Here is a 25005-nt window from a genome sequence, read left to right on the forward strand (position 1 = left end):
GCAGATGTTTTATTAATATCTATAGTACTTACTTAATGTGCCTAAGATGTTTTAGCCTTTTACCAATAAACAGAAGTTTAAAATGACTGCAAGCTCATAACAAGCGATGCAATCACATTAACTAAATAAAAGTATACAGTAACGTTATTTTTATCAACATTTCTTCTCCACGTTTATTCCAATGAAAAAAGCAGGCCACTGTCATTATCATTATTTTTTTGTTTTGTTTTTGTGAAATCCACCAGAGCTGTGCTTTGAGTAGATTTTATTTTTGTATAAATATTGGAATAATTCTTGTCTATTTTCAATTCGACAACACATATTGGAGACACTTGAGAAGACACACAATTTTGTGGAACATAATTATTCTCTTCGTTTTTTTTTTTTTTTGTTATCTTTGTTTTTTATTTTTAGTTTTATTTTTTATTTTCTCCTTTAGGCTTAAATAATTGAATTTACTTTCGTTTGTTTATATTTTTTGTTTGTTTTTTTGTTTGATTACAATTAAAAAAAAGGAATTGATTTTTGTTGCAGCATTTTGTTTGTTGTGATTGTTTTTTTTTCTTTCTTTGCATTATGTAATGTAAGCAATGTTAAATGAAAAAAAAAAATAAAAATTAATGATAATTATTGTAATTGTAATAGCAATAATAATAAAAATAATAATTATAATTAAACATCAATAACAAAAGTGTTAGCTAAAATTTATCCTGAAATATAAACAAATTATTGGTTGCTGCAACAGCGATTATATTTTCTAGTGGATGCCAGGCTGTGTGTAATATTTTTTTGTTGAAATCCAAGCAATCTACGCTGATTTCGTCCTTTTTTCGTTTACCACCAGTGCAAACTTTACGCGGTTTTAACACGGTTTTTGGTTTAATTATATCCCTAGATGCTTCGAGTGTTACATCCTTTTTAGTGGTGCGGTCGAATACGCGGAAGAAATTATTGTAACTTCCAGTCATAATCGATGTGTCATTACCGTTCCAGCAGCACTCGAACTTATCGAAAATGCAATCGTTTTCATAGAGGGAGCATAATTTTGCCCGTAAATATTCATGGACCTAAAAAATAAATTAAAAGAAAATGTGAGTTTCAATACATATTTAAAATGTTTTTTTAATAAAACAAAATGTTTTTTTAATTCAAAAGAAAAAAAGATTTTTTTTAAATAAAATAAAATTTTATTTAAATAATTTAAGGAAGGACCCCACTGGAAACGTATGCGGTAGCGGTACGGGTGATTGTATGAAAAAAAAATTCCACATCAACTTTCGGGTGGGGAATTTTTGTCAAACAATTAAAATTGATAACCACCAACTGAACAGAGACGTGTGACGGAAGTGGAATGTGACCTCAAAGTGGAAAGAGTTAGTCAGGGAATGAGCTCACTGAAAAAGCTTGTTGATTTAGACCCAAATCTAACATAGATTATATAGCCCATCCTTAAGGGTGAGTGTACCACGACAAAAACGGCTCAACGTTTACATATTGGTGGATAACTTTTACATTTCTAAAGATAAATTGAATGAAATTAATTTTATTATTTAATTAATAAACATGGCTTTAAATGTTCGACCTTGGATTTTCTAAAGTTGAACAATTGTAATATAGTTTAGAGAGTAAAAAACCCGATGCTGTAGTACGACCTATTTGTTTTGTGCTTGTTTCTTAGTCAGATTAAAAATTTTAATTCTATTTTGGAATGAGATTGAATCAACGCACATAGGGGTATTTACCTTCAAAAACCGCTCATGACAATTATTTTTGCTTAATGAAATTGTACTTGACTAAAACCACTAATTAACAGCAATAGAGCTTTTTTTTAATGAATTTAGGTATAAAAAAAAATTTTGGATACACTGAAAAAAAAATAGTGAATTCTGATATTTTTCAATATCAATAAATATTTGATAGCTAAAATGTCACGGTTATATTTGTTTAATTGATAATAAAATATCAATTCGTCAAAAAAAATTTTTTTTTTAATGTCAATAGTTTTCACAAAACTAGGTTCACATAATCTTGAGTCCTATTTTTCGCATCGCCAAGATTGAGGTATTCAGGCTAAAGGGAAATAATAGACCATCATTCCTTATATTCATAATGTTAATTTGTCAATTTCTTATATTTTAAATTTGTTATTAGAACGCATAAAGCTATAAAACAGCATACTGACATTTTGGTTTTGCTTGAGTTTTTTTTTAGGCTCGTTTACAATTGAAGAAGTATACGTTTATTGAAAAACTGGATCCCGTTCGAAAATTGTTTTAAAATATCTTCGGAATTGGCAAAACCCATTAATTCACTCTCTAAATATCGATTACAGATAAAAAAAAAAGCGACAATCACCTTAGCCGATTCCAAGCTGATGTTTCAAAAATAATAAATTGCACGACTGGGGTCGCACGTACTTGCTCTTATGCTTAAAGTAACTATAATGTTAAAGCTTTTCATTCAAGAAATTTAAAATTTGATATTTTGAAGAAATTTCATAAGTAGTATAAAAAAATTAAATCTGTTTTTATAATTAATTAAACTCCGTTTTAAATTATCTTAAAAAAAATAAAAAATATGCCATTTTATTTCTTGTATAAAAAGGTATTTTTAGAAAAAAATTTTCGAAAATTGTAGGAGCCGTTTTTAAAAAAAAATAATTTTTTATATATAAAATTTTTTTAACATTTTTCAAAAAAAAAGTGGGTATGCCATTTTGAAGAAATAATTAATTTACACATAAAACTAAATTTCGAAATTTTTCATTGATTCGTTTTCAAAAAATTGATTTTTCAAAAAAAAATTTTGAAATATTTTAAAAAAAACCAAAAATGCGTTTTTTGAAAATTTTCTAAAATTTTAATATTATCTTTACTTACACACTTTTGTATAAAAATTTTCATTTAAATCGGGTTAATGTTGTACGAGATATTCAGAAACGAAAAAAACCGTTCTATGACAGGTACCGTTAATAACGGTACAAAAAATATTTTTTTTATTTAAAAAGTTGGCTATTATGTGTAGTACTACACACAAAAATTTTAATTAAAATTGTTAGAGCCGTTTTTGAAAAAAATTAACTTTTCTATTTCCGTTATATGGCAGGTACCGTTAGTTTTGGTCATAAAAAAAAAATTTCAATTTCCCCTCTAGGGAATCACCAAAAACTGCTAACCACCAAGTTTGAAGAAAATCACTTCACTCGTTTAGGCTGCAGCTCCAGATAGAGACAGACAGACAGACAGACAGACAGACAGAATTGCCGGACCCACTTTTTTGGCATTCTCCATCATCGTAATGTCATGTAAAATTGTTATCTCGAGTTCAATTTTTTTTACGAATCCTAAACTTGCCCTATAGTACCTATATCGTTTGTAAAAAATAGTCATTGCTTTCGCATGCAATTTAAAATTGGATATAACTGGCGAAGAGTGATATTTAATTTTACAGGAAAAAATCAAACTGACTATAGCTTCAAATACGATTATCCCGCAAATCTCTAACAAAGTGATTTCCTAAGAGCTTTTTTAATTTGAATTTAACAATCTTAACTTGGTGAAGTCAGAATATTTTCTTTCGTTTTTAAATTTATAAACAAGATAATACTGCTTTGAAAACCGAAAGACATACATACATACCACTAAAAATAATATAATTCAAGTTAAAACATATTTTTTTTTTGATAACTTACCGGGTATGTTTCAATTGGTTTTGTTTCCATATGCAAATCCCACACTTTAATGCTTAAATAATCTCTTGAGATCATATATCTGCCGGAATTACTTAACTTAACGTCACTGATAGAACTAATTATTTCACTGAAAAAGCTCCGATTTGTTGGATTTTCGGGTTCTTCAAATTGTTTGCTATGTCTATCGCATAACGCCGATGATCGCATATCACATAGACGAATTGTGCCCTTACTACTCGAGTACACGAATACATTGCATTCGGTTGGATGAAATTCGGCAGCAGTTATGACCTCTGTTAATTCCTCCATATTGGTTGGCTTAATATCCACAATATTGAAACTCTGATCGGTTATCTCAAGATTCCATAGATTGATTCTCAAATCATCGGCAGAGAGATACGTCTCTTGGTCAGAATTAACAGATATCGAATTAATGTGATAGGTGTGTGCATTGGCGAAGATGCGTCTGGGTGACGCCTCTACCATTAGAGGAATATGCTTAACTGAAGGAACTCGTAAGGCTGTTATACACGTAGGATCTTTAATAAGACCATTCTCCTCCTTCGTATTGTAGCCCTCAAACGATTTATCACGCTCGGAGACCTTCCAAAGTTTGACTGTTTTGTCATTTGTTGACAACAGAAAATGCGCAGGATTTTTTCTTCGAAGCCATCGTATCTTATTAATTTTTTCTTCGATTTCTAGCGATTTCAGGTAATCGAATTCGGGCTCGTGCGATTGAAATGTTGAGTAGACATTATACTCCCCGCGCCGGGGCAACGATGATTTCGATGTCGGATCTCTCTGTTAATACAAAATTTAAGTTTATATAAAATCTTTTTATTTTATAGCCTAGTATGCAGATCAATCTGCTTACAAGACTTAAGACATAAGGATAAATTTATGTTGTTACCAACCTGAAATATAACAACGCGACCACCTTTGTCGCCTGTGGCGAGAAGCTCACCATCATGGTTAAATTCCACACAAGAGATGATGTCCGCATCTGTAACATCATCGTCTAAGGCTCCCTTGATTTGTGAGAAGCACCAAGATGCTTCGCCATTACCTAAAAGTAAAAAAAAAAGAAATCTTTTTTAATTTAAAGTCTAAGATCTATTACACACGAAACTAATTCGCCTGAGGGAAACCCGGTTTTATAGGGGAGAAGCTTCCGATTTAAACTCAGTTAGAAAAACACTACTAAAGGGTTACCCAATATACGGCTGCACAATCGCTAACACAAGGATATGCGATCTTTTTCCGATCGCGTCTCGAATAAGTTCTAAAGAATTCCCCGCCGCCAACAGCAATATAGAGAACCAGTGGCAACATTGCTAAGCCATCAGAGATTCCACCTCTTCCGTATGGGGTTTCAAAAGCCCACTCTGGGGCCTATTTGTCTTCAAGCTAAATCAGCTACATAAACGACTTTAAAAATCAATAAAATTTTAGTACTTCCGAATTATTCTGACCACAAACAATATTTTCCAAGATTCAATGGAACTTTACTATTGGTTTTAAGAGTCGTCGATGTAGTAAATGTAGCTGATGTAGTAGATGACGATAAATAGGCCCCTTACTCTCAAAGGCTCAAATTGATTAATCTTCCTTCACTAACTGACAATAGAAAGTACTTGCAGTTTTGTTTTATTGTTGGAATTATTAATGGATCAATATTATCCCCATCGGTTCTAAGTTGGTTAAATTTCAGTTATAGTCGCACAAATATAAGTTTACGCCAACCATTGTGCCTTATTTTTAGTAGATCGAACTATGGTACAAATAGCCCCCTCAATCAATTGATAACAATATTCAATAAACTTTACTTTTGTATCGAGTCTGTAAATGACAATTTTAAAGCATTAAGTTTAAAACTATGTTTTTCAATAGCTTAGAGTAATTAATTAAGATTTTAAGGATTATTGTATATTATGTATAAGTATATTCAGGTTAGTATTACGAATTGAAATTTATTATTAAATGAATGCCAGTAAGAACATGCAGCTAAAAAAATGCTTTCAAAGAGGAGCTACAAAGAAAGACCAGCTCTCAATGAGCCCTACAAACGAAAAAGAACGGAGAAATATGGACTTCTCAGGCGAAAAAAAGGAAAAACGAGAGAGAAGCGATCGAGGAAATAGAAGGATACTTAAGCAGGAATGAGATTCGGATGTTGTATAAGAAGTTAAAAAAAAAAAACAGTTTATACAAGCAGGCGATGACCTGGTTGGGAGTATTTACCAACTGATCTGAACAAAGAAAGTATAGAGACTGGACGGAAGAGAACTTTAACAGTCTTTTGGAGTGATGAATCCAATTTCGAGGTATTTGCTACAAAACGTAGAATTTTCGTTCGTCGCAGCGCTGAATAAAATTGTTACCTGACTGCATAGTCCCCATCGTCAAGCATGGTGGCGGTTCTGTAAAGGAGTGGGAGATTTTCTTCGAATGGAGTGGGAGAATTGACTCGAGTAATTGGATGAATAAGCAAGGAGACGTATAAGACGATAATGGAGGAAAACGCTTTAATCTATGGACTTAGATTAATTGGCCAAGGATTCGTATTTCAACAGGAGAATGAACCTAAAGATGACGAAGAAGTCCTTCAAGTCATGATATGGTGATATAGAATTTTGTGGGAGGAGCTGGATGGAAGGTTCCAGCATCAATGTCCTTCATTGGAATCTGCACTGCGGAATATATTAAAGCACTTTTGCAAAAATTTACCCCAAGAAACAATCAAGAACATTGTCACCCTTATTTCGTAAGTCTTTTGTACTAAAACAACACAAATAGACTTTGGAATCCAAAATTGATCTGTTAATGAAACAGTTATCGTCTCATGGGAAAGCAGGGTGAGAGCGGAGAAAGGTGCGAAGTTAAATTTCTAATTCAGCACAAACTAATCCTCCTGCAGCGAGTCGTTTTCTGGTGGTTTTAGTTCTAACGACATACATAATAGGGGTGTATAGCTAAAATGACAAGAATTGTAAAAAAAAGTAATCAAGGGTAAAGAGGATTTTTTAGGTTTAAACTTTTTTTCTTTTTAAATAAATTCCTACACTGAGAGAAAAAAAAATTTAAGTTGAAACGTCTTTGTTTCAAAATTGAACTATCTTGAATTATGTGACTTTAAGATACGAAACCATCAAAAATCAACCTTTTTTCCACGTTGTTTCTAAAATGTTCATTTTCAATACAATACAATGGTACAATAATCGCCAATTACAGAAGTTTGAAATATGAGAGCCTTTTATGTCATATCTTGACCCTTAGCCTGATTCAAAGTTGTTCATATATTTTTTTTCTCATATCTCATATCCAACTCTCATGATTATGATGATTTAACCTTAAAGCGGATAACTGACTAGTTTTTAGACCTATAGGGCCCAACCCATAGAATCCGTTGCGTTCGTTGCGTCGAAATTTTCAACTGACAGCTCGATAAAATACACACGTTCTTATGGAAAGCGACCCATAAACGACGGATCGGACGGAGGCCGACGGATTCGACGGAAGAAGTAGCCCAACTTTCTACTTTTTCATCCTTCGTATCCTTTGACATTGGTTGTCAAAAATAAATCAGTTCGATTTTCTGTATCTGAGTGCACACCGGGGAATTTCAGAACCAAGAACTGTGTTCTTTTCTTCTCCGATTTTATGAATTGTGAACTTTAATTGTTCATTTGTGAAGAAAATGTAATAAAAATAACATTTAATGATATATCTAATAATGTATATCAATTAAATATCTAAATTCTGTTGTAGAGCTCAATTTAACAATACCAAAGTCAAACGTACAACTGATAATTTGTTATTGAAATTTTTTTTAAATGAAGAGCAAGTACCTACATACCTACATGAAATCAAGTCGGGCATTTCATTTTATAAAAAAAAAAAACGATAATAGTTAACAATTTTTGGCATCAGAACTTCCTTAGTGCACATTCAGCGAGAAAATATCGAACACACCTTCGAATTTGAAGTGAGCTGTCAAAAAGCAATCCGTCATACGACGTATTCTATGGGTCACCCCTTTCTGTCCCATCCGTCAACTTCAACGGATCGATTGACGGAACGGACGCAACGGATTCTATGGGTTGGGGCCTTATATGTTGTATGAAATGTAATCAACGTACATTAAAAAAATCACTTCTTTTTTACTTCCCATGACGACTTTTGCATTACTATATTTTCAAGCTTAACTTATTTTGTTTTCAATTTTGTTATAAATACATGGATTAATATAATAAATTGGAATAAAAGAAACACGTGTTTTCAGTTGAACGATTTGGAAAAGAGTAGAAATTTATTTGGAAACGAAATTCAAAGCTACTAAGGAAATTCAAAGCTACTAAGTTTTTTTTTTTTTTGAATAAACAAAATTTAATTCTAAGTACAAAAGAACAAAGTGTTGTTTTTTAACAAATTTTTATTGTCTAAACTGTATTCACACAAAGCTTACTTATAAAATCGAAGCTCTCTCACAATCACACCCACCAACAAGCTGCCGAGCCGACTAGTTTGTATTTTCCTATCTTATTATCACCCCATACATAAATATTAATGAAATCGCTCACGAAATCTCACCGCTATGTACATATATTGACTATCGGAGACAAATCTTTTTCTTAATCTCAGTGCCTAACTTTTTTTCCATTTTTATCATCGATATTTCATGAAAATATCGAAAATAAAATACCAATGAAAATACAATTCCAATAGATTTTACATTTTACATATTTGTTATTCAAACTATTGCATTAAGAACAAAACAAAAGACAGAAATTGCGAGACAGTGGGAGAAATCTTTCCAGAATAAAAGTTTAGTTTTGTGGATTTAATTTTCTTTTAATTGGGATATACCTACATAGAAAGAAAATATCAATATAATAATATTCTGTATAGGAAATGTGTTTATTTCATTCAATTAACTAATGAAAACTATTAATTAAAAATAAACAAAGATAGAAATATAAATAAAAAGAAAAACTACATAATTTGATAACTACGCACATTGAACTCAATCTCAATTTTTATTGAATGTGTCGTTGTCTAGTAGTTTCTCTGTCTATTAATACCTACCAAGTTTTGTTTATCTAAGATTGTGTTTAGAATTTATTATTTGAGGTAATACAAAGCAAATTATCTTTGACTTCTGAATGCACAGAATATATTCGTGTTTGTTTATTTTTGAAAAAAAAAATATGTTCAAACGACTCTTCTTTTCTTCTTTTTTCCCACAAAATTTTTTTCTTTTTACAATTTAATTTTGTATTATTTATCAAATCATGTATTTATTAATGTTAGTTCTGGTACATAAAAGGGTGCACGCGATTAAAATTAAAATAAATAATTGATTTTCTCATCAGTTTATCATCGTAAAAGTTGGAATACCTAGTCCATTCAAAACTAAGCTCTAGGGTAACCAAAAGATGTTAAATAAAACTCACAACTGGGTCGCATGTACTTGCTTTTATAGTAACAGTTGCTTTAGAATGTTAGGACTATTTATGTGAACATTAATAAAACATTGTTTTTAAAGGTTTTAACTCCCAAACGAAATATTACAAATCAACATCGATAGAGTAGCTTTAAAAAAAAATAATTTTGTACATACTTGTACCTTGGATAAAATACAAACATTTTTTTTATGTGGTTTTCTAGAATCTTATATACATGCCATCAAATATCCTTTACACAAAAAAAAAAAAATATACTCATACATGACCCTAGACAGGAATAAGAAGATTAACCAACGATTGCTATTGTTTATAATTCCCATCCAACAATGTTTCGTTATTTTCTTTACAAAAAAAATTTACTGTCAAGTATTTTGATATAGAGATAAGAACAAGTGAAGGTCTATAAGGACACATAAGTGCTTTATGAAAATTATTCACCTCAAAAATCAAGTCTTTACAAAGAGGAAAATGGTTATAATTAAATAATATAAAACCTTAGAGATTGAAAAATGGATTCAATTGACAAACATGAAAATAATTCAAGGAAACATAATTATATGAACGGATAGGAGAAGTATTAGATGTAGAAGGATTTCCAATGTTTAAAAATTGGGTATTATGAATTTATTGATTTACATATTGTATTATCTTGAATCAATTATTTTTAATCAAAGGAACGGAAATTATTCAATGAGGCAAAAAGAACTGGGGAGTGGCAAGGGCAAGGTTATTCGGCAGAGTTAACAAGATACAATAAAGAAATCAGGAAAGCCAAAAGAAAGTTTTTTTGAGTTTTTGTGAAAACATTACCGCTACTCCAGGCTCTAGCGAAAGAAAAAAACAAAGTCAACAAAGTTCGACTCTCATAGTCAGTAAACACTTCCCAGGCTTGCCTCGAATGGAAGGTAATGTTATAGAAAGTATACCTAATGCGCTAATTGGGTCATCAAGCTCGGCTGCCATACCATTCAAACCTAACAAAACAGACTTGAAGTTAGCTACAGCTGTCTGTTCAGAGAGATTAACTGGTAGACCAGAATGTGGCTTGTGTCTTGTGTCGCTGTCAAAGTTAAAAAGTATGAAATTAGTATATTGGTGCCAGAATACGTAGCTGTGGCTGTGGCAAGGAAATTCGCTGTGGTACAAGTCGAGTCGACTTTTACTTCAAGCTACAAGCGGAATGACTTTTGACGTTTCTAATGTGGTTACTCAGTTAAAATTATTTTTTTTTTTTCAAGGCAATTGACATTTTTGTACGCCACATAATTCTGTTCATCTTTTCTACATTTTGAGCGAATTTATTTGACATCTTGTACCACGACGTTTTTCTTTGCTACAAGCGAATTTTCATTCTGTTCAACCAGTAATCTATGAAACACTACCTAAGCACAAGAACAGCTGAGGTAAATACAGGTCTTAACGTACAAACTATCATAACAACAATAGGTTGCCCTCAGGGAGGGGTCCTATCACCCTTGCTGTGGAGTATTGTTGAAGATGAGCTACTAAAAATTTGATATATGGCGTTTTTCTTTTTTGCCTCTGAGCAGATTACACAACTTTCAAAAAAAATATCTGTGTTTACTTTTTATCTCAGATAGGTTTATCAGAGCACAAAATGTTTTATTTCTGAGCTTCATCGATCTGCTCAGGATAAAATGACCGAGCATATTGAGGGAAATGCTGCGCGAATCAATTTTCACTTACTTTTTTCAGTTTCAGTTTCAAAGATAGAAACAACAATTCAAAATTGATTCCCAAGATATTTGGCCGTCTACTTCAACAACAATATAAAAATTAAATAATTTCTATATGAAATGACAGCTGAGCTATTAGGTGTGTTTCTTAATTAAATCTGAGAGCCCGAATATAATCTGGTCGGAGCTATTTATCGATCGCTCAGAAATTTCCTCAGAGCTAAAAAAGAAAAACGCCAATAGTAACATCAGCCAGTGGCAAGTTTGAAGAAAATCTTTGCGATATTATTCAAGGATTGAAAAACAGTACGAAATGATGTTTATCGGCTGGACTTAACATCAATCTAACAAGATAGCAATAATACCATTAAAAAAGACTGCTACTTCGTAAACATTATAAGGTTAGCTGGAGCAGTAATAGAAACCCAGAAGGAACAAGGAGGTAAAAAGTCTAGAAATCACACTATATATCTAACAAACTCCTCTGGAACAAACACGTAGAAATAACTGTTGGAAAAGCTACGAAAGCCTTCATGATATGCAAAAGATTAGCAAACAATTCGTGGAGCTGCACACCACACATCCTTATTATTGTACACAATGATGGTAAAACCTATAATTAACTATGCTGCTGTTGCTTGGCACAAAAGAACTTCGGTCGAATTACGGCACAGGATTACGATCATACGTTAACGTTTTGACTATTTCTGTCTCTATTTAATTATTAGAAAACGATAGGGATACATAGCAACCATTCGTTAACTAACGTATGCCGTAATTCGACCCCTGATCTTGAAACTACTAGGAAATCACATGTAATAATAGACTGCACACAACAAAGCAATTGAAAGTGCTGCTGAAGAAGCCATCATGAGATTTGCCAAGGAAGGAACTGGGACTTGAAAATGCATAGGCAACGAAAATACTAAAATACTTAATTCTCTGAATGTAATTTAGTAAAAAGAGGAGGTGCAATATAATGCACAATAGATCTTATAAATCAACGAATAATTGTAGTCTATTGAATAGACCCTTTTGGATGGAACAAATTCGTTCAAGAGTTTTTATTGCTGATTATGATTCCTTGCCATACAAGAATACTCCAGCCAAAAGTGCTACTAAATCCGTTGGTGCATTTCTGAGAAAACGGCAACACTGGTCGGTTTTCAGTTTTTTTGATTTAACTCGAAAACCAAGCCTGACTTTGAAATGGTTCAAAGACACTTTTCATAGCAAATTAAATTTTCTGTCAAGTTAAGATGGTTAATAAATTTTAAAAATTATTTTTGACTAAAATTCTAACCTAAAATCAAAGAAAAAAAAGTTAAAAAATTGACAATTTTATTTTTTCTTACTAAATCAAGGGGCATTTTGTGTATGTAGCCGGGACGTCCAAACTTTGTACTAATGAAATAAAGTAGAGGTAAAATCCTTTGATAATATGCAATTTTAATTTTTTTTTGTCAAGAAACAACTTAAATGTACCTATTCAAAAATTAGCACTTTTTCTAAATTTCTGACTTTTTTAGTTAAAAGCAAGTTTTTAAAACTCGATAAAATCGTATTAATTGGTAACTTTTTGACTTTTAAAGTAAACATACTTCGAAGGATTGATTTAATATAAACTAAATATGGCAAACAAAAAAATTTATTTGCATCCTTATGGCCTTTTGTGCAATTTTGTGTATGTGCATTTTTATAAATACGGGTTGAATGGATGGACGGAGAGCCATTAGCTTTGGTCTATTGCATAGAAGAACATTTAATACCAACTCTTTTACTGTTTTCAATGGCCTGAAAAACAATTCTTGAAAAATCTGCGACCAACGAAAAGTTTCTCTTGAAAAACGAAAACAATACTCTAATGAGTTTGAAACAAAATAGCTCAGGCAAATTAGTAAATCCAATTGCACTTTTCGCGGGATAAATTTTTTTCATGGAACGTGTTTAGGTGAATGTCCTTATAGTAAAAGTGAATTTTTTGGGATGATAAGATATCGGGAACAGCCGCCATCTTGGAAAAGAGGTCGGTGCCGTTTTTATTTTATAACTCCATTTTTACTCATTTAAACCAAAAATGTCCAAGGATAGACTTATTATAAATTAAATTATCTAAAAAATGATATACAAATGAATTCCGTGAACTGGTTAAATTCAATTTTATAGTCGGTCAAAGTCCAGGTTCTTCTCGCAAGGTTAAGACAATATGACATTTTTCCAAATATCTGAAGAACTTTTTATTTGTTTGGGATTTTCTTAAAGAATGAATTATAGTACTTTTAATTATCGATGAAATGAACCCTTTATTGTTTTTGTAACCATCACATTGCAGAAGCAACCAAACGTCGAAGTCATGATATACGATTTTTTAACTGAACATTTCAATAGTTCAAATAAACAATCAAAAATTAAACACAATAGTCTCGAAAACATAACGGCTTACACGCCTCATATCTTGAGTTATACTTATCGTAATGCTGAGATTGAGGTGTTCATGTTTAGGAAAAATGACAGGGCATCAGTTCTTATATTTAGAATTATAAATAATGTCACTTTAGCTTATTCACATTAATTGGAAAATTCACTTCATTTAAAACCTCGAAAACCATATAAAGGTTAACATTAAAGATTTCAAACTTTGAATTCAATATTTAGACGAATATAGTTAAAAAACTGTTTACTTATATTTTGGTTATGCCTCCATTTAAAAAATTTGCTCGATCTAATAGAAGAAAACTTGTTATTTTCTCACTTTTGACTAGTAGAATGTGAACTTCGACGTTAGGTGGCTCATACATTATGTTGGTTACAGTTACGAGAAAGGGCTCATTTTATAGATATTTAAAAGTGCTATAATTCATTCTTTAAGAAAATCCCAAACAAATAAAAAGTTCTTCGGATATTTGAAAAAATGTCATATTGTCTTAACCTTGCGAGAAGAACCTGGACTTTGACCGACTATAAAATTGAATTTAACTAGTTCACGGAATTCATTTGTATATCATTTTTTAGATAATTTAATTTATAATAAGTCTATCCTTGGACATTTTTGGTTTAAATGAGTAAAAATGGAGTTATAAAATAAAAACGGCACCGACCTCTTTTCCAAGATGGCGGCTGTTTCCGATATCTTATCATCCCAAAAAATTCACTTTTACTATTAGGACATTCACCTAAACACGTTCCATGAAAAAAATTTATCCCGCGAAAAGTGCAATTGGGTTTACTAATTTGCCTGAGCTATTTTGTTTCAAACTCATTAGAGTATTGTTTTCGTTTTTCAAGAGAAACTTTTCGTTGGTCGCAGATTTTTCAAGAATTGTTTTTCAGGCCATTGAAAACAGTAAAAGAGTTGGTATTAAATGTTCTTCTATGCAATAGATCAAAGCTAATGGCTCTCCGTCCATCCATTCAACCCGTATTTATAAAAATGCACATACACAAAATTGCACAAAAGGCCATAAGGATGCAAATAAATTTTTTTGTTTGCCATATTTAGTTTATATTAAATCAATCCTTCGAAGTATGTTTACTTTAAAAGTCAAAAAGTTACCAATTAATACGATTTTATCGAGTTTTAAAAACTTGCTTTTAACTAAAAAAGTCAGAAATTTAGAAAAAGTGCTAATTTTTGAATAGGTACATTTAAGTTGTTTCTTGACAAAAAAAATTAAAATTGCATATTATCAAAGGATTTTACCTCTACTTTATTTCATTAGTACAAAGTTTGGACGTCCCGGCTACATACACAAAATGCCCCTTGATTTAGTAAGAAAAAATAAAATTGTCAATTTTTTAACTTTTTTTTCTTTGATTTTAGGTTAGAATTTTAGTCAAAAATAATTTTTAAAATTTATTAACCATCTTAACTTGACAGAAAATTTAATTTGCTATGAAAAGTGTCTTTGAACCATTTCAAAGTCAGGCTTGGTTTTCGAGTTAAATCAAAAAAACTGAAAACCGACCAGTGTTGCCGTTTTCTCAGAATTGCACCAACGGATTTAGTAGCACTTTTGGCTGGAGTATTCTTGTATGCCAAGGAATCATAATCGCCAATAAAAAGTCTTGAACGAATTTGTTCTATTTTTGCTCTGGAGCTCGGGTCTATTAAATAGACTATTGTTTGAGCAGTTACAAATTAAAAATTCTGACATTAATGGCGTTTTTAATTGGCAATCCGGAATTGTTCTTCGATTCGGAATCCCAATTGAACAGTTTTTTTTTATTCCAAAGAATCTGAAGTTTGGTGTAAATGTATTGGTTGAATTTGAAATGTGTCACATATATGTGTATTCGCGCCAAATTTAATTTGTTTTTGTTTTTTGGTCAAGTGTGACATCTGACATTTAAATCGATGAATGTGTGAGTGATTCTGCTTCTGATTCTGTTTTTAAAACCAGAAGAGAAATTCTCTTTTTTTTCAGAATCAGAACTGTCAGTATTGCCCAATTGAACGCATTCAGATTGCTTTTTTTTGCTTCCAGATTGCCAATTAAAAACGCCATAAGGATAATGATGGCATAAGAAAGAAAAACTCCTGTGGACAATTATGAAGAATTTGATCAGTTGATTTTAATAATTTTTTATTTTTTTTTAAACAACTACATACATACATTATATTATATTTTGTTATTTGGATATCAATTAGGTGATTGTTTAATTGTGCTTTCAAATTCTCAATAAAAATTCAGTTTTTACTTTTCAATTCTATTCATTACAAAATTTTTTTAATTAAAAAACATTTTACATTGCGCAAATGTGCTATGATTTACTAACTAATCAGATCCTCGTCTGTCAACACAATCATTCTCGTACGTTTATTTGTAAAATTAACAGGTTCAGCTTATGAATTAGGTTTCACCAAGCAGTGGATATTTGCGTTAAGAATTATTTTATTTGTGGAATTGATTTGTATAAAACATATACGTAATCAGAAATTGAGAAAAGGAAAACGTGATCATGTGATATAGACAAAATAGATATCAATACAAACAAACTCAAATATCTTGTATGTAGATGTTTCAGGGTTAATTGTTGTAACTGTAACTTAGCTCTGAACAGTTTTATAGACAAATAACTTCTATCGGTATTAATTTATTTGTATTGTTTGTCTGCTACAAATTGAAAAAGGGACATTGTGACTCTTTTATTCTTCGGAGGCTCTGAAATCTTATCATTTGCTCAAGTAAAACAATTTAAAATAGGGTTTGTATATACTTTGAGCCCATTATTCAATATGACTGTGAAGCCAGAGCATCTAGATACAAATCTAGTGCTATAACGCCCAATATCCTTTTAAACCCTATTTTTCAATATTCTCACATTAAAAAATAAATAAATCGAAAACAACGATATGTGCAATTTAATATTGTATAGTAGTGTATTTGATTTCATTAATATAGCATATACCAAGCTTATGTGGATTTTATGATCTATTCTGAATTTAAAAAATGTTTATTTACTATTCCAAGGAATTGTATTCAGATTATATAGCTAAAATTCAAAATGAGCATGATCCGAAAAACGTTTGCTTGGCAGTAAACGAAATGCTGACGGATCCCCTTACTTTATTTACTTCAATAAGAAATCAAGTCATTATTCGCGACAAATTTCAAATATGTTTTATAATTTTTTTTTAAGACGCATTTCTAACATTCGGATCCCAGGAAACCTCATATTCATTTTATCCGAATTTTAATTTTCCACGCTTAAGTTCAATATATTTTTGCATTCAACAAAATTCAATAACTTAAAAAATTGACGATCCTCAGAACTACTTTAGCCCGGGGTTCCATTTTGTAATTTGAAAAAGAGTGTTTCTCAATCTTCCTATCCTTTTTGATTTTTTTTTATTAATGGGGGCAATCCTAAATTAAAACTTCCCTGGAAATGATTCCAATGTTTTAAACGTTTTAAACATGGGAACGAAAATGATCATGAAAAGTTTCTTTCGGAATTTATTGGTATCGGCAACAAAATTTCCAGTGAAATTTAGCTGTCATTTCATACGATTATTGTACCCTGGAAATTAATTCTGAGGGAGATTCACGATTGCCAAAAAAATTATGAGGGAAACAAAATTCCCCTGGAGATTCAGGATAGGGCCCAATGTCTCAAATAATTGTAAACATTTCCTTTATTGTGGAAAAGTGCTTTAAACACACCAGCTCAGAAAAGTGTCTAAAAATGAAATTACCAATTATCGTCCTATTGCAAAACTTTCTGTCATCCCAAAAAATTTCGATCCGAGAGTTTTAAAAAAACTTTTTTAATATGGATTTCATCTTATTTAGAAAATAAAAGTTATAGCGTTAATTTTAAAAATTAAATGATAATGGTGTACTGAAAACATTACAATGTGTTTTACACCAAACTTTATAATTTATGACTACTGAATAAATTATCCCTCTTTTAAGACCTCGGAATAGTTTTGACCTAAAATTGACTTTCATTTATCACAAACATTTTATTTCGAAAAAACAATACAGTTTTTTAAATGATAATGAAATTAAAAAAAAAATACTGGCACTACAACACTTTATGATTCCTTGATACGAAAGCATTTTGCTCATCCAAAAGCTTTTTTACTACCTACAAAACAGAGAAGCTCTAACCAAATATTTTAAAGTCTTTTCAAATTCAAAATTAACTTCCTTTTTAATCGGTCCTTCATATTCATTGTCATTCCCTAGTTATCAACAATAAAGTACACATTTTCTTTTCATATTAAACTAACTTAACTGAAGAATGTACTGAGAGATAAAACATGTCGTTCAGAAAATAACACGGATAGACAAACCCCGCTTAATTAAAAAAAAAAAAAACAACAACAGAAAGCAAAGAATGGAAATCCATAAAAAAAATAGTAAACAAACTTTATTTATGCAAATAATAAATTATAAAAATGAAAACAAAATTGTTCAACTTTCTGATAATTTTTTTCTCAAGTTCGTCAATCATTTTACAATGTTGTTAATTTATCAGAATCACACAGAAGCCGAAACAGATGATGATTCCGATTATGTTTGCAATTTTTTCGATCAAACAACTTAATTTTTTATTATTTATTTATGTGGTACTCATACAACGCAATCACCACAAATGATATCATGAAAACAAGTTTTTTTGTTTGTTCTCTTTCGAATTTCGTGACATTCTTGTTTGATAAATTTACTTTGACCTGCTAAACTGAAACAAAACAACAACAAAAAAAGGAGAACAAATCTCAAGAGCGAGTTTCACAAACATAGATAGTATTTGTATTATGCAGCCAAAATGTATACTTTTCCTAATTTACAGGTCAATTAAAAGGTTATGACATCGGAATGACGTTGGTTGCTCTGCTCACTGACATAGAATAGCAGCATACATTCTTTACCCATTATTGAAAATGGAGTAATCGAATTATTGTTTTACTTTTGACAACAACATTTACCTCCTATTTGCTTTTGCTTGAACTATGAGATGCAGAAGCAGACAACAAGAAAATAGAGTTAACTTAATTTCTAGAGGTAGGTTGGGGTATATGGAAAATATAAATAATTATTATGTCAATATATTGAGTGACTGCATATAAATCTATAAAACAACAAAGCATCAGATAGTTGAGATAGTGTATTAAAAACATAAAAAGTACATAGTTGTACAAAAGTAATACACCACTAAACAACAAAACAAATAAAGTACTTTTCTTTTAATTTAAATAATGGACAAGTTCATAAACGCAGTCATATACGAGTATGAAAGTTCAACAACATGACTAGTTGGTGAGCCTGCAAATCGATTTTTTTTATTTCGCGCAGTAGACAGCAATTTTTTTTTTTTTTTTTTTTTTTTTGTAGTTTGTAGTTTCTGCAAAATAAGGCCAAGGAAGACTTGATTGCGACACAATATTTGATGTTTACACGCGGTCTCTACGAGGAATAAATCTAGCATAATTCCAATAGTTGAGACGTTAGACGACTATGTAATTGTTTGTGTATTTATATATTTTTAGTATTTAGATTTACTTAGGAATTAGTTTATCAACACGTATGCGATAAAATCCCAAGTGAGAAAAATCTGATCGTTATTCTGCCTTAAGTTCCATTATTTGACAGTTGATTGCGATAAATTTATCGCCAGCGAAGATGTGCGAACTTTAAAAAACACGCTAGGCCTGTGTTATATAGCTAGATCTAGTTCTCGGCAATGAAAGCTTGTGCTCGCTTTTTTTTTGGTATTTCCTTGATATTTTCAGAACCAAGCAAATCAAAAAAAAATTAAGGCCCATTAAATTTCCAAAAAACAAGTCTCAATAAGTTTATTTTTTTGTAGAAACAGTACGCGTTTCGGCATCCCTGCCAAACCTGATGGCCATGGAGAATTTTCGCACCTCCGTTAAAGTCGGCTAGAACATCACCAAAGCCTTAAATGTTTAAAACAAAAATTTACGGCAAGACGATGCGCTATCATCTAACCTCTTTCAACACTAAAGACATAATTTTTCAAAAATCCGTTCAACTTATGGCTTATGCAGATGACATTGAAATTATCGGCAGAAAGAAGCGGCCTATCAGTCTTTCGTTTGCTGGTATTGAAATGGATGCGGCAAAAAATGGCTGTGAATGAGAGGAAAACAAAGTAAATGCTGTCATCGAGAAGAGAGGCACAACACCGCTAACTTGGTCAGAGCATCACAATGCACAGATATCATTCTGAAGTAGTCAAGAGGCTAGTATACTTGGGTTCCACTATAACCTCGCAATATGACATAAATCCACAAATAAAGCGAAGAAGAATCGCTCTTGCGAAGTGCTGTTCTTCGGGCTAAGAAGGCATTTAAGCAGTAAAGCCCTCTCTCAAAGAACAAAGTGAAACCTGCACAAGACCTTAATCATCGCAGCTCTGGTGTCTAGGACAAGAGTAGATAACAACCTTTTGGTTGCTTTGAAAAGAAATATTCTTCGGGTAATGTTCGGTCTAGTGTACATCGGCGGAGAGTTGAGGAGAAGATACAAAAACGAGCTATACGGGCTTTACGAGCTTATGTCTCATACAGATAAATAAGCAGACATTTTAATGAGGTCCAGTTTTTAAACTTGTACATTTTTTAAGGTTTCCATTTCAATGTGATTCTCTACTAAAAAGATCGTTTTCGTGATTCTGACCAAAAATTATAAATCATTAAAAATAAAAATGTTTTATAGTCGATAGCCGTGTAAGCAACGTTCTTAACTAGTCCACTTCTGAATTCTAAGTATTTGCAAATATATAGATAAAAAAATAATATTTAATGGCAAATTATCATTTTTGTCGCGTGCCTCCCCTCGTTTTCGTAACGACAAACTTATTTTTTGTTTGCTTTTCAATACAAAATTTATTATTTGACTCAGTTCTAAACACATGACAACAGCACGCAGTTGGTTAGACGATAGCCCATTTTTCAACTACCAGCGCTCAGTGATGCTTGATTTCGTTGATCTATCGGGAACCGACTGCATTTAAATAAAAGATCGGTAGTTTAAAAAAAATTCACATAATTCAGGTCCCATAAACCTGGGGTCGAATTACGACATACGTTCGTTAACGTGTGTTCGCTATATGTCCCTATTTTTTTTTTATTGATTAAGTAGAGACAGCAATAGTTAAAACGTTAACGTATGATCGTAATCGCGTGCCGTAATTCGACTTAACATTTTAACTTTTTCTTATTTATTGTGGGGGTGACACCATAAGCCGTTTTTTTTTTTTGGTAACTCAGTACTTAGCTCAGTAAAATTTTGCAGGGGAAACAACAACAAATGATTGCTAAGGATAAACAAAAGTATTTTATTTGTTGGTTTACAGAGAAATTTGTTTTCTAAAATTATAGGTACATTTTTAACCCTTCAACAATAAAGGATTTTTGATAATAAATAAAAGTAATCGGTTGTTGTTGTTTAAAGCATAAAATGTTTACTCAGTAAAATACTGAGTACCAATAAAGCACGGCTATAATTGCCGCCCCGGAACGAAGACATTGAGCCGTCATTCGTCCGACATTGAGTATATAATAGTATATTGCACTGTATTAAAAAATATTAAGTTCAAGTTCCCTCTACTCCAATTTATTTCGCCTAAAATTTATCATTTTCAGCTAAGTTTTATTAGTTTTAGCCGAAATTCACCAGATCTTAATTGAAATTCAACAGTTTTAGGTAAGATTTTTCAACTTTCGGTTGAGATTCACAACATTTCGGCTGATACCTACTAGTTTTAGCTGAGATTTAACTGATTTCGGTTGAAATTCAACAGATTTAACTGAGATATACTAGATTTTGGCTTGAACCATACCAGGGGTGGGATTTTGTATCGCGTAAACTAACAGACGTTTTCGTGTGTGCCAACGGTTTGCTTCATGTAACTTCAAAAACGAAAAAAATTTTTCTGAATTAGTCGCACACTTTCTTTCGTTTTTCAAAAACGAATAATCGTTTTCGTTTCGTTTTTTTATGTAATGTGGCCCTAGTTCCAGCTGAGATTTATCTAATTTCGGTTGCTGTTTGCCAGATTTCAATTCTACCCATTTCAGCTGAGATTTACCAGATTTTAGCCAAAATCCACCGCTTTTAAAACATCAAATTTTGCTTAAATTTTTCAGATTCTTTATAATACATTATCTAGTTAGGCTGAGATAATAAAGTTTTTTGTATTAGATTTACCACATTCCTGCTCTAATTTCCCATTACTATGAGTATTTAAGAACGAGAAAGAATTCAATTTTTTTAATAATTCGGCTTCTTAAGTATGACTTGATCGCTTTTAGCGTTAAAAAAGTAATTTGAAATTTTTTTCTTATAGGTAAAACTTCGAATGCACTGATTCTATTGTATTAATGCGTTTCCTTATTAGGTAGGTATACTTATTTAGGCTTAAAGTTTTTTGTTTGTTGCATTTGAAAGTTGGGTGTAATTTCTCATAAAACTATTGTCACTTCAAATCCTTTATATTCGATTCTTTATAGCGATTCGATTGGTGAATCAAAAGCATACCTAGCTCATTTTGTATTAGGGTAATTCCATGGAATGGTTTTGGCAGATTTATGTATGTTTTTCGATCTTATTTAGGTATTTAAATAATCACTAAGTTAAGTATTTCAATCAGCGTTACCGTTGAAAATTTTTGAAAGGTCGCTAAAAAAGTCGCTTTTAGAAAAAAAAGGTCGCTAACCTGAAAAATTGAAAAAAAAGTCGCTTTTTTGTCGAAAAAGTCGCTATTTAAAAATAAAAAGTCGCTAAATCGTTTTCATATGTTTTTACATAGAAAAATAAACATAAGTTGTCTTGAAACAAAGTTTTCATTAACAATAACGAAATTCGAAACTAAAAAAAAAACAGTCTTCATTGTAGGATCTTAATAGGCTATTGATTATGTAGTTTAGAAAGGAACTAAGACGTTCACGGGTTTTTATTGCAGGAATCGTTGAATGGGTTGTAAAAGAAGATAAAATTGCGGAGTGCTATTAAATGAGAGGGTGGAAACTGAAGATAGGGGTGCAAAAGCCCCCTTTTTGGTTTTTTCAATATACCTCGTAAACCAAGCAAAATTTTGATATATTGCATATAAAATTTTTTATACAGAATTAAATTTCCTATTGGAATAATGTTTTTTAAAAATTGAAAAAAAAAATTTCCATACCACAATAGTCGAAACAATCATAAAAAAAATATCAAAAAAATCGATTTTTTGAGTTTTTTTGTTTTTTTAGTTATACATTTTTTTTGGGTTGAGATAGACATAAACATTGTTCCAAAAAAAAAGAAGATTAAATTGCCTTCAAAATGCTGTTCTCACTAAATTTTTTCATTGAAAATTAACATATTTTTTTCATTGCATTAACATTTTCTATATCTTTTTTTCAAAACTATGACCATATATAAAAAAAATGTTTGCAAAAAAAAGAAAAAAATGTGAATATCAGTCCCTTTTCGATTAACAAAAATTAAAGGTATGATATTTGACTAAATTTTTGTAATAATCCAGTAGTTTAATAATTCCATTGTTTGTATTTAAGTTTATTTCTAATGTAACCATTTAACATATTAAATAAATAAATAGGCATTTATTATCTTTCAATTAAGCCATCGAAACCTAAAAAAATATTTAATGGAATATTTTTTACGAATTTTTAAAAATATGTTACATGAGAGTAACGCTGGATCCAAAAGGGTCAAATAAAAATAAAAAAACTTGAACGACTACTGCACTCTTGCGCCATTATTTTATTTGTTTGAAATTTTTTTCAATTTCACTTGCTAAATGCTTGTGTTCAGCCTTCAGCATTCAACTCGGTCTGCTCAGTTATTTTATTCTGAGTCCATCGATGGTGCTCTGAACTAGCTCAGAATACGTTCAGAACGAAAAAAGAAACACAAATTTGAAGCTCTAAATGTTCAGAATTAAAAAAGAAATACAATTTTTAGAAAGAAAAAAAAAAGTCGCTATTATGAAATTAGTGAAAAAGTCGCTTTAAATAAAAAGTCGTCGCTTGGTCGCTAAGGCTTCAAAAAGGTCGCTAATAGCGACTAAAGTCGCTTAACGGTAACGCTGATTTCAATACATTAATATTCATTGTTTTTAATATTAAAAGTATTCCAATTATTGTACTCTCTGAAAATATCTTTAAATAAGATTTAACAGGTGTGACTTTATAACGTCACACCCGTTACATCTCAGACAAACCAAAAATTGGAATACTTTTAGTATTTACAACAATGAAACAAATTAATATAGGTACTAGTTGTTTATGTATTAAAATACCTACTAAACTTAGTGAAGTTAAAGAAATTAAAGCGAAAACATACAAAAGTCTGCCAAAACCCTTCCATGGAATTACCCTAAAATTAAATAGTTTTTTTTTTATTTTCAAAATGTGCCCTGTAGCTACTTATACTTAAACTTATAAGTTTTAGAAAAAGATTTACTCTGTAAACCAAATCAAACTTTTATTTATCTTTAGTTGTTATTTTACAAACCCTATTAATCACTTAGTTCACAATAAAACACTGCTAATATCTAAGATTGAAATTATGGATGCGCCCCCTCTACCCTATGAAGTACCTCTCATCCTAATCTGAAAACTGTACTACCACCAACCAACCTGTTTATAACTATCTACTTGTGTGGAATTTAGTATGTAACTTTAATTCTAATTATCACTTGCTAAATAATATGCACAAATAAATATTTACAAAATTAATAAATTATTATTTGCACATATCTAGAGGATATATGTAACTACACGCTTGTTGTGCAATTTTTTCAATATCTCTAGAAATGTAGGTACATTATAGAATCTCAATCAAACATAAAGTTTTAAGTTGACTTGGTCAATTAACTTTTCTTTTTTTTTTTGCAATATTACTTGCAAAAAAATTGCAAACAAAATCTAAAGAAAAAAATTAGATTAAATTCTACCTATCTTTTTTGAGAGAAAGAAAGACAACACACCATGCGGTGGGTTAGGCATTATAGGCATTCGCATTATAGCAGGATGAAGGTTCATTTTTTGACATAAGAAGCAGCAAGCAAACAAGGAATAAAAAAAAATGAACACAGAGAAAAATGCTAAAAGGCTATAATGGCACTCGGCACAGGAGTCACCACAAAAAAAAAAAAAAAAAAAAAAACCACACCATTCTCAGAATTATAGCGAAAAAAATAAAGACAAAAAAAAAAGGGTATAGAAGTATAGAAGGAGCACCTCGTTATAATATAGAAAAAGTAGAGAAGTGCAAGTAGAACAAGTAGCAGGAGGCTAAATTAAAGTAAAATAGAACAAACAGCAACGAAATGAGCCCCGTTCTCGTCGTCGTTTGTGAAAGTGAAATTGATTCGGATTCCACTCATCATCACACACAGACACTCACCCCCAACAAAAACCATGGAATCTTCAGGAATTTCAGAAACACTGGAATCTTTTTAGTCACTCTCTGAAAATCTTGCAAGTTTTTTTTGAAACTCTTTTAAAAATTTATGTCAAAGCTATCACAAAACTATGAAATATTATAACAAAAATCTGAAAAAAAAATTATGTAGTTTTTTTTTTTTTTTTATTTGTACGCGACAACGACAGCCACAGCAGCGGCTTCTTGCTTCTTCTACTACGAAAACGACGACAACGACGACA

General features: G+C 31.0%; 1 protein-coding gene across 3 annotated transcripts in view; it reads right to left on the minus strand.

Annotated features, from left to right (window-relative positions):
* Positions 1-375: 375 nt before the first annotated feature.
* LOC129916537 (protein phosphatase PP2A 55 kDa regulatory subunit) overlaps positions 376-25005 on the minus strand; it is a 40621-nt gene continuing 15991 nt past the window's right edge. For 2 of the 3 annotated variants that reach the window (XM_055996539.1, XM_055996541.1), the window contains 3 exons: positions 4609-4760; positions 3692-4495; positions 376-1067 (listed from right to left, as the gene is read on the minus strand). In XM_055996539.1, the coding sequence (XP_055852514.1) occupies positions 699-1067; positions 3692-4495; positions 4609-4760 (1325 nt within the window). In that variant the 3' untranslated portion in view covers positions 376-698. Of the gene's footprint in view, positions 1068-3691; positions 4496-4608; positions 4761-24745; positions 24991-25005 lie in introns of those variants that run through there. The other variant, XM_055996540.1, reaches the window with a different exon arrangement.

The sequence above is a fragment of the Episyrphus balteatus genome, chromosome 3, assembly GCF_945859705.1.
Source record: "Episyrphus balteatus chromosome 3, idEpiBalt1.1, whole genome shotgun sequence".
Lineage (NCBI taxonomy): Eukaryota > Metazoa > Arthropoda > Insecta > Diptera > Syrphidae > Episyrphus > Episyrphus balteatus.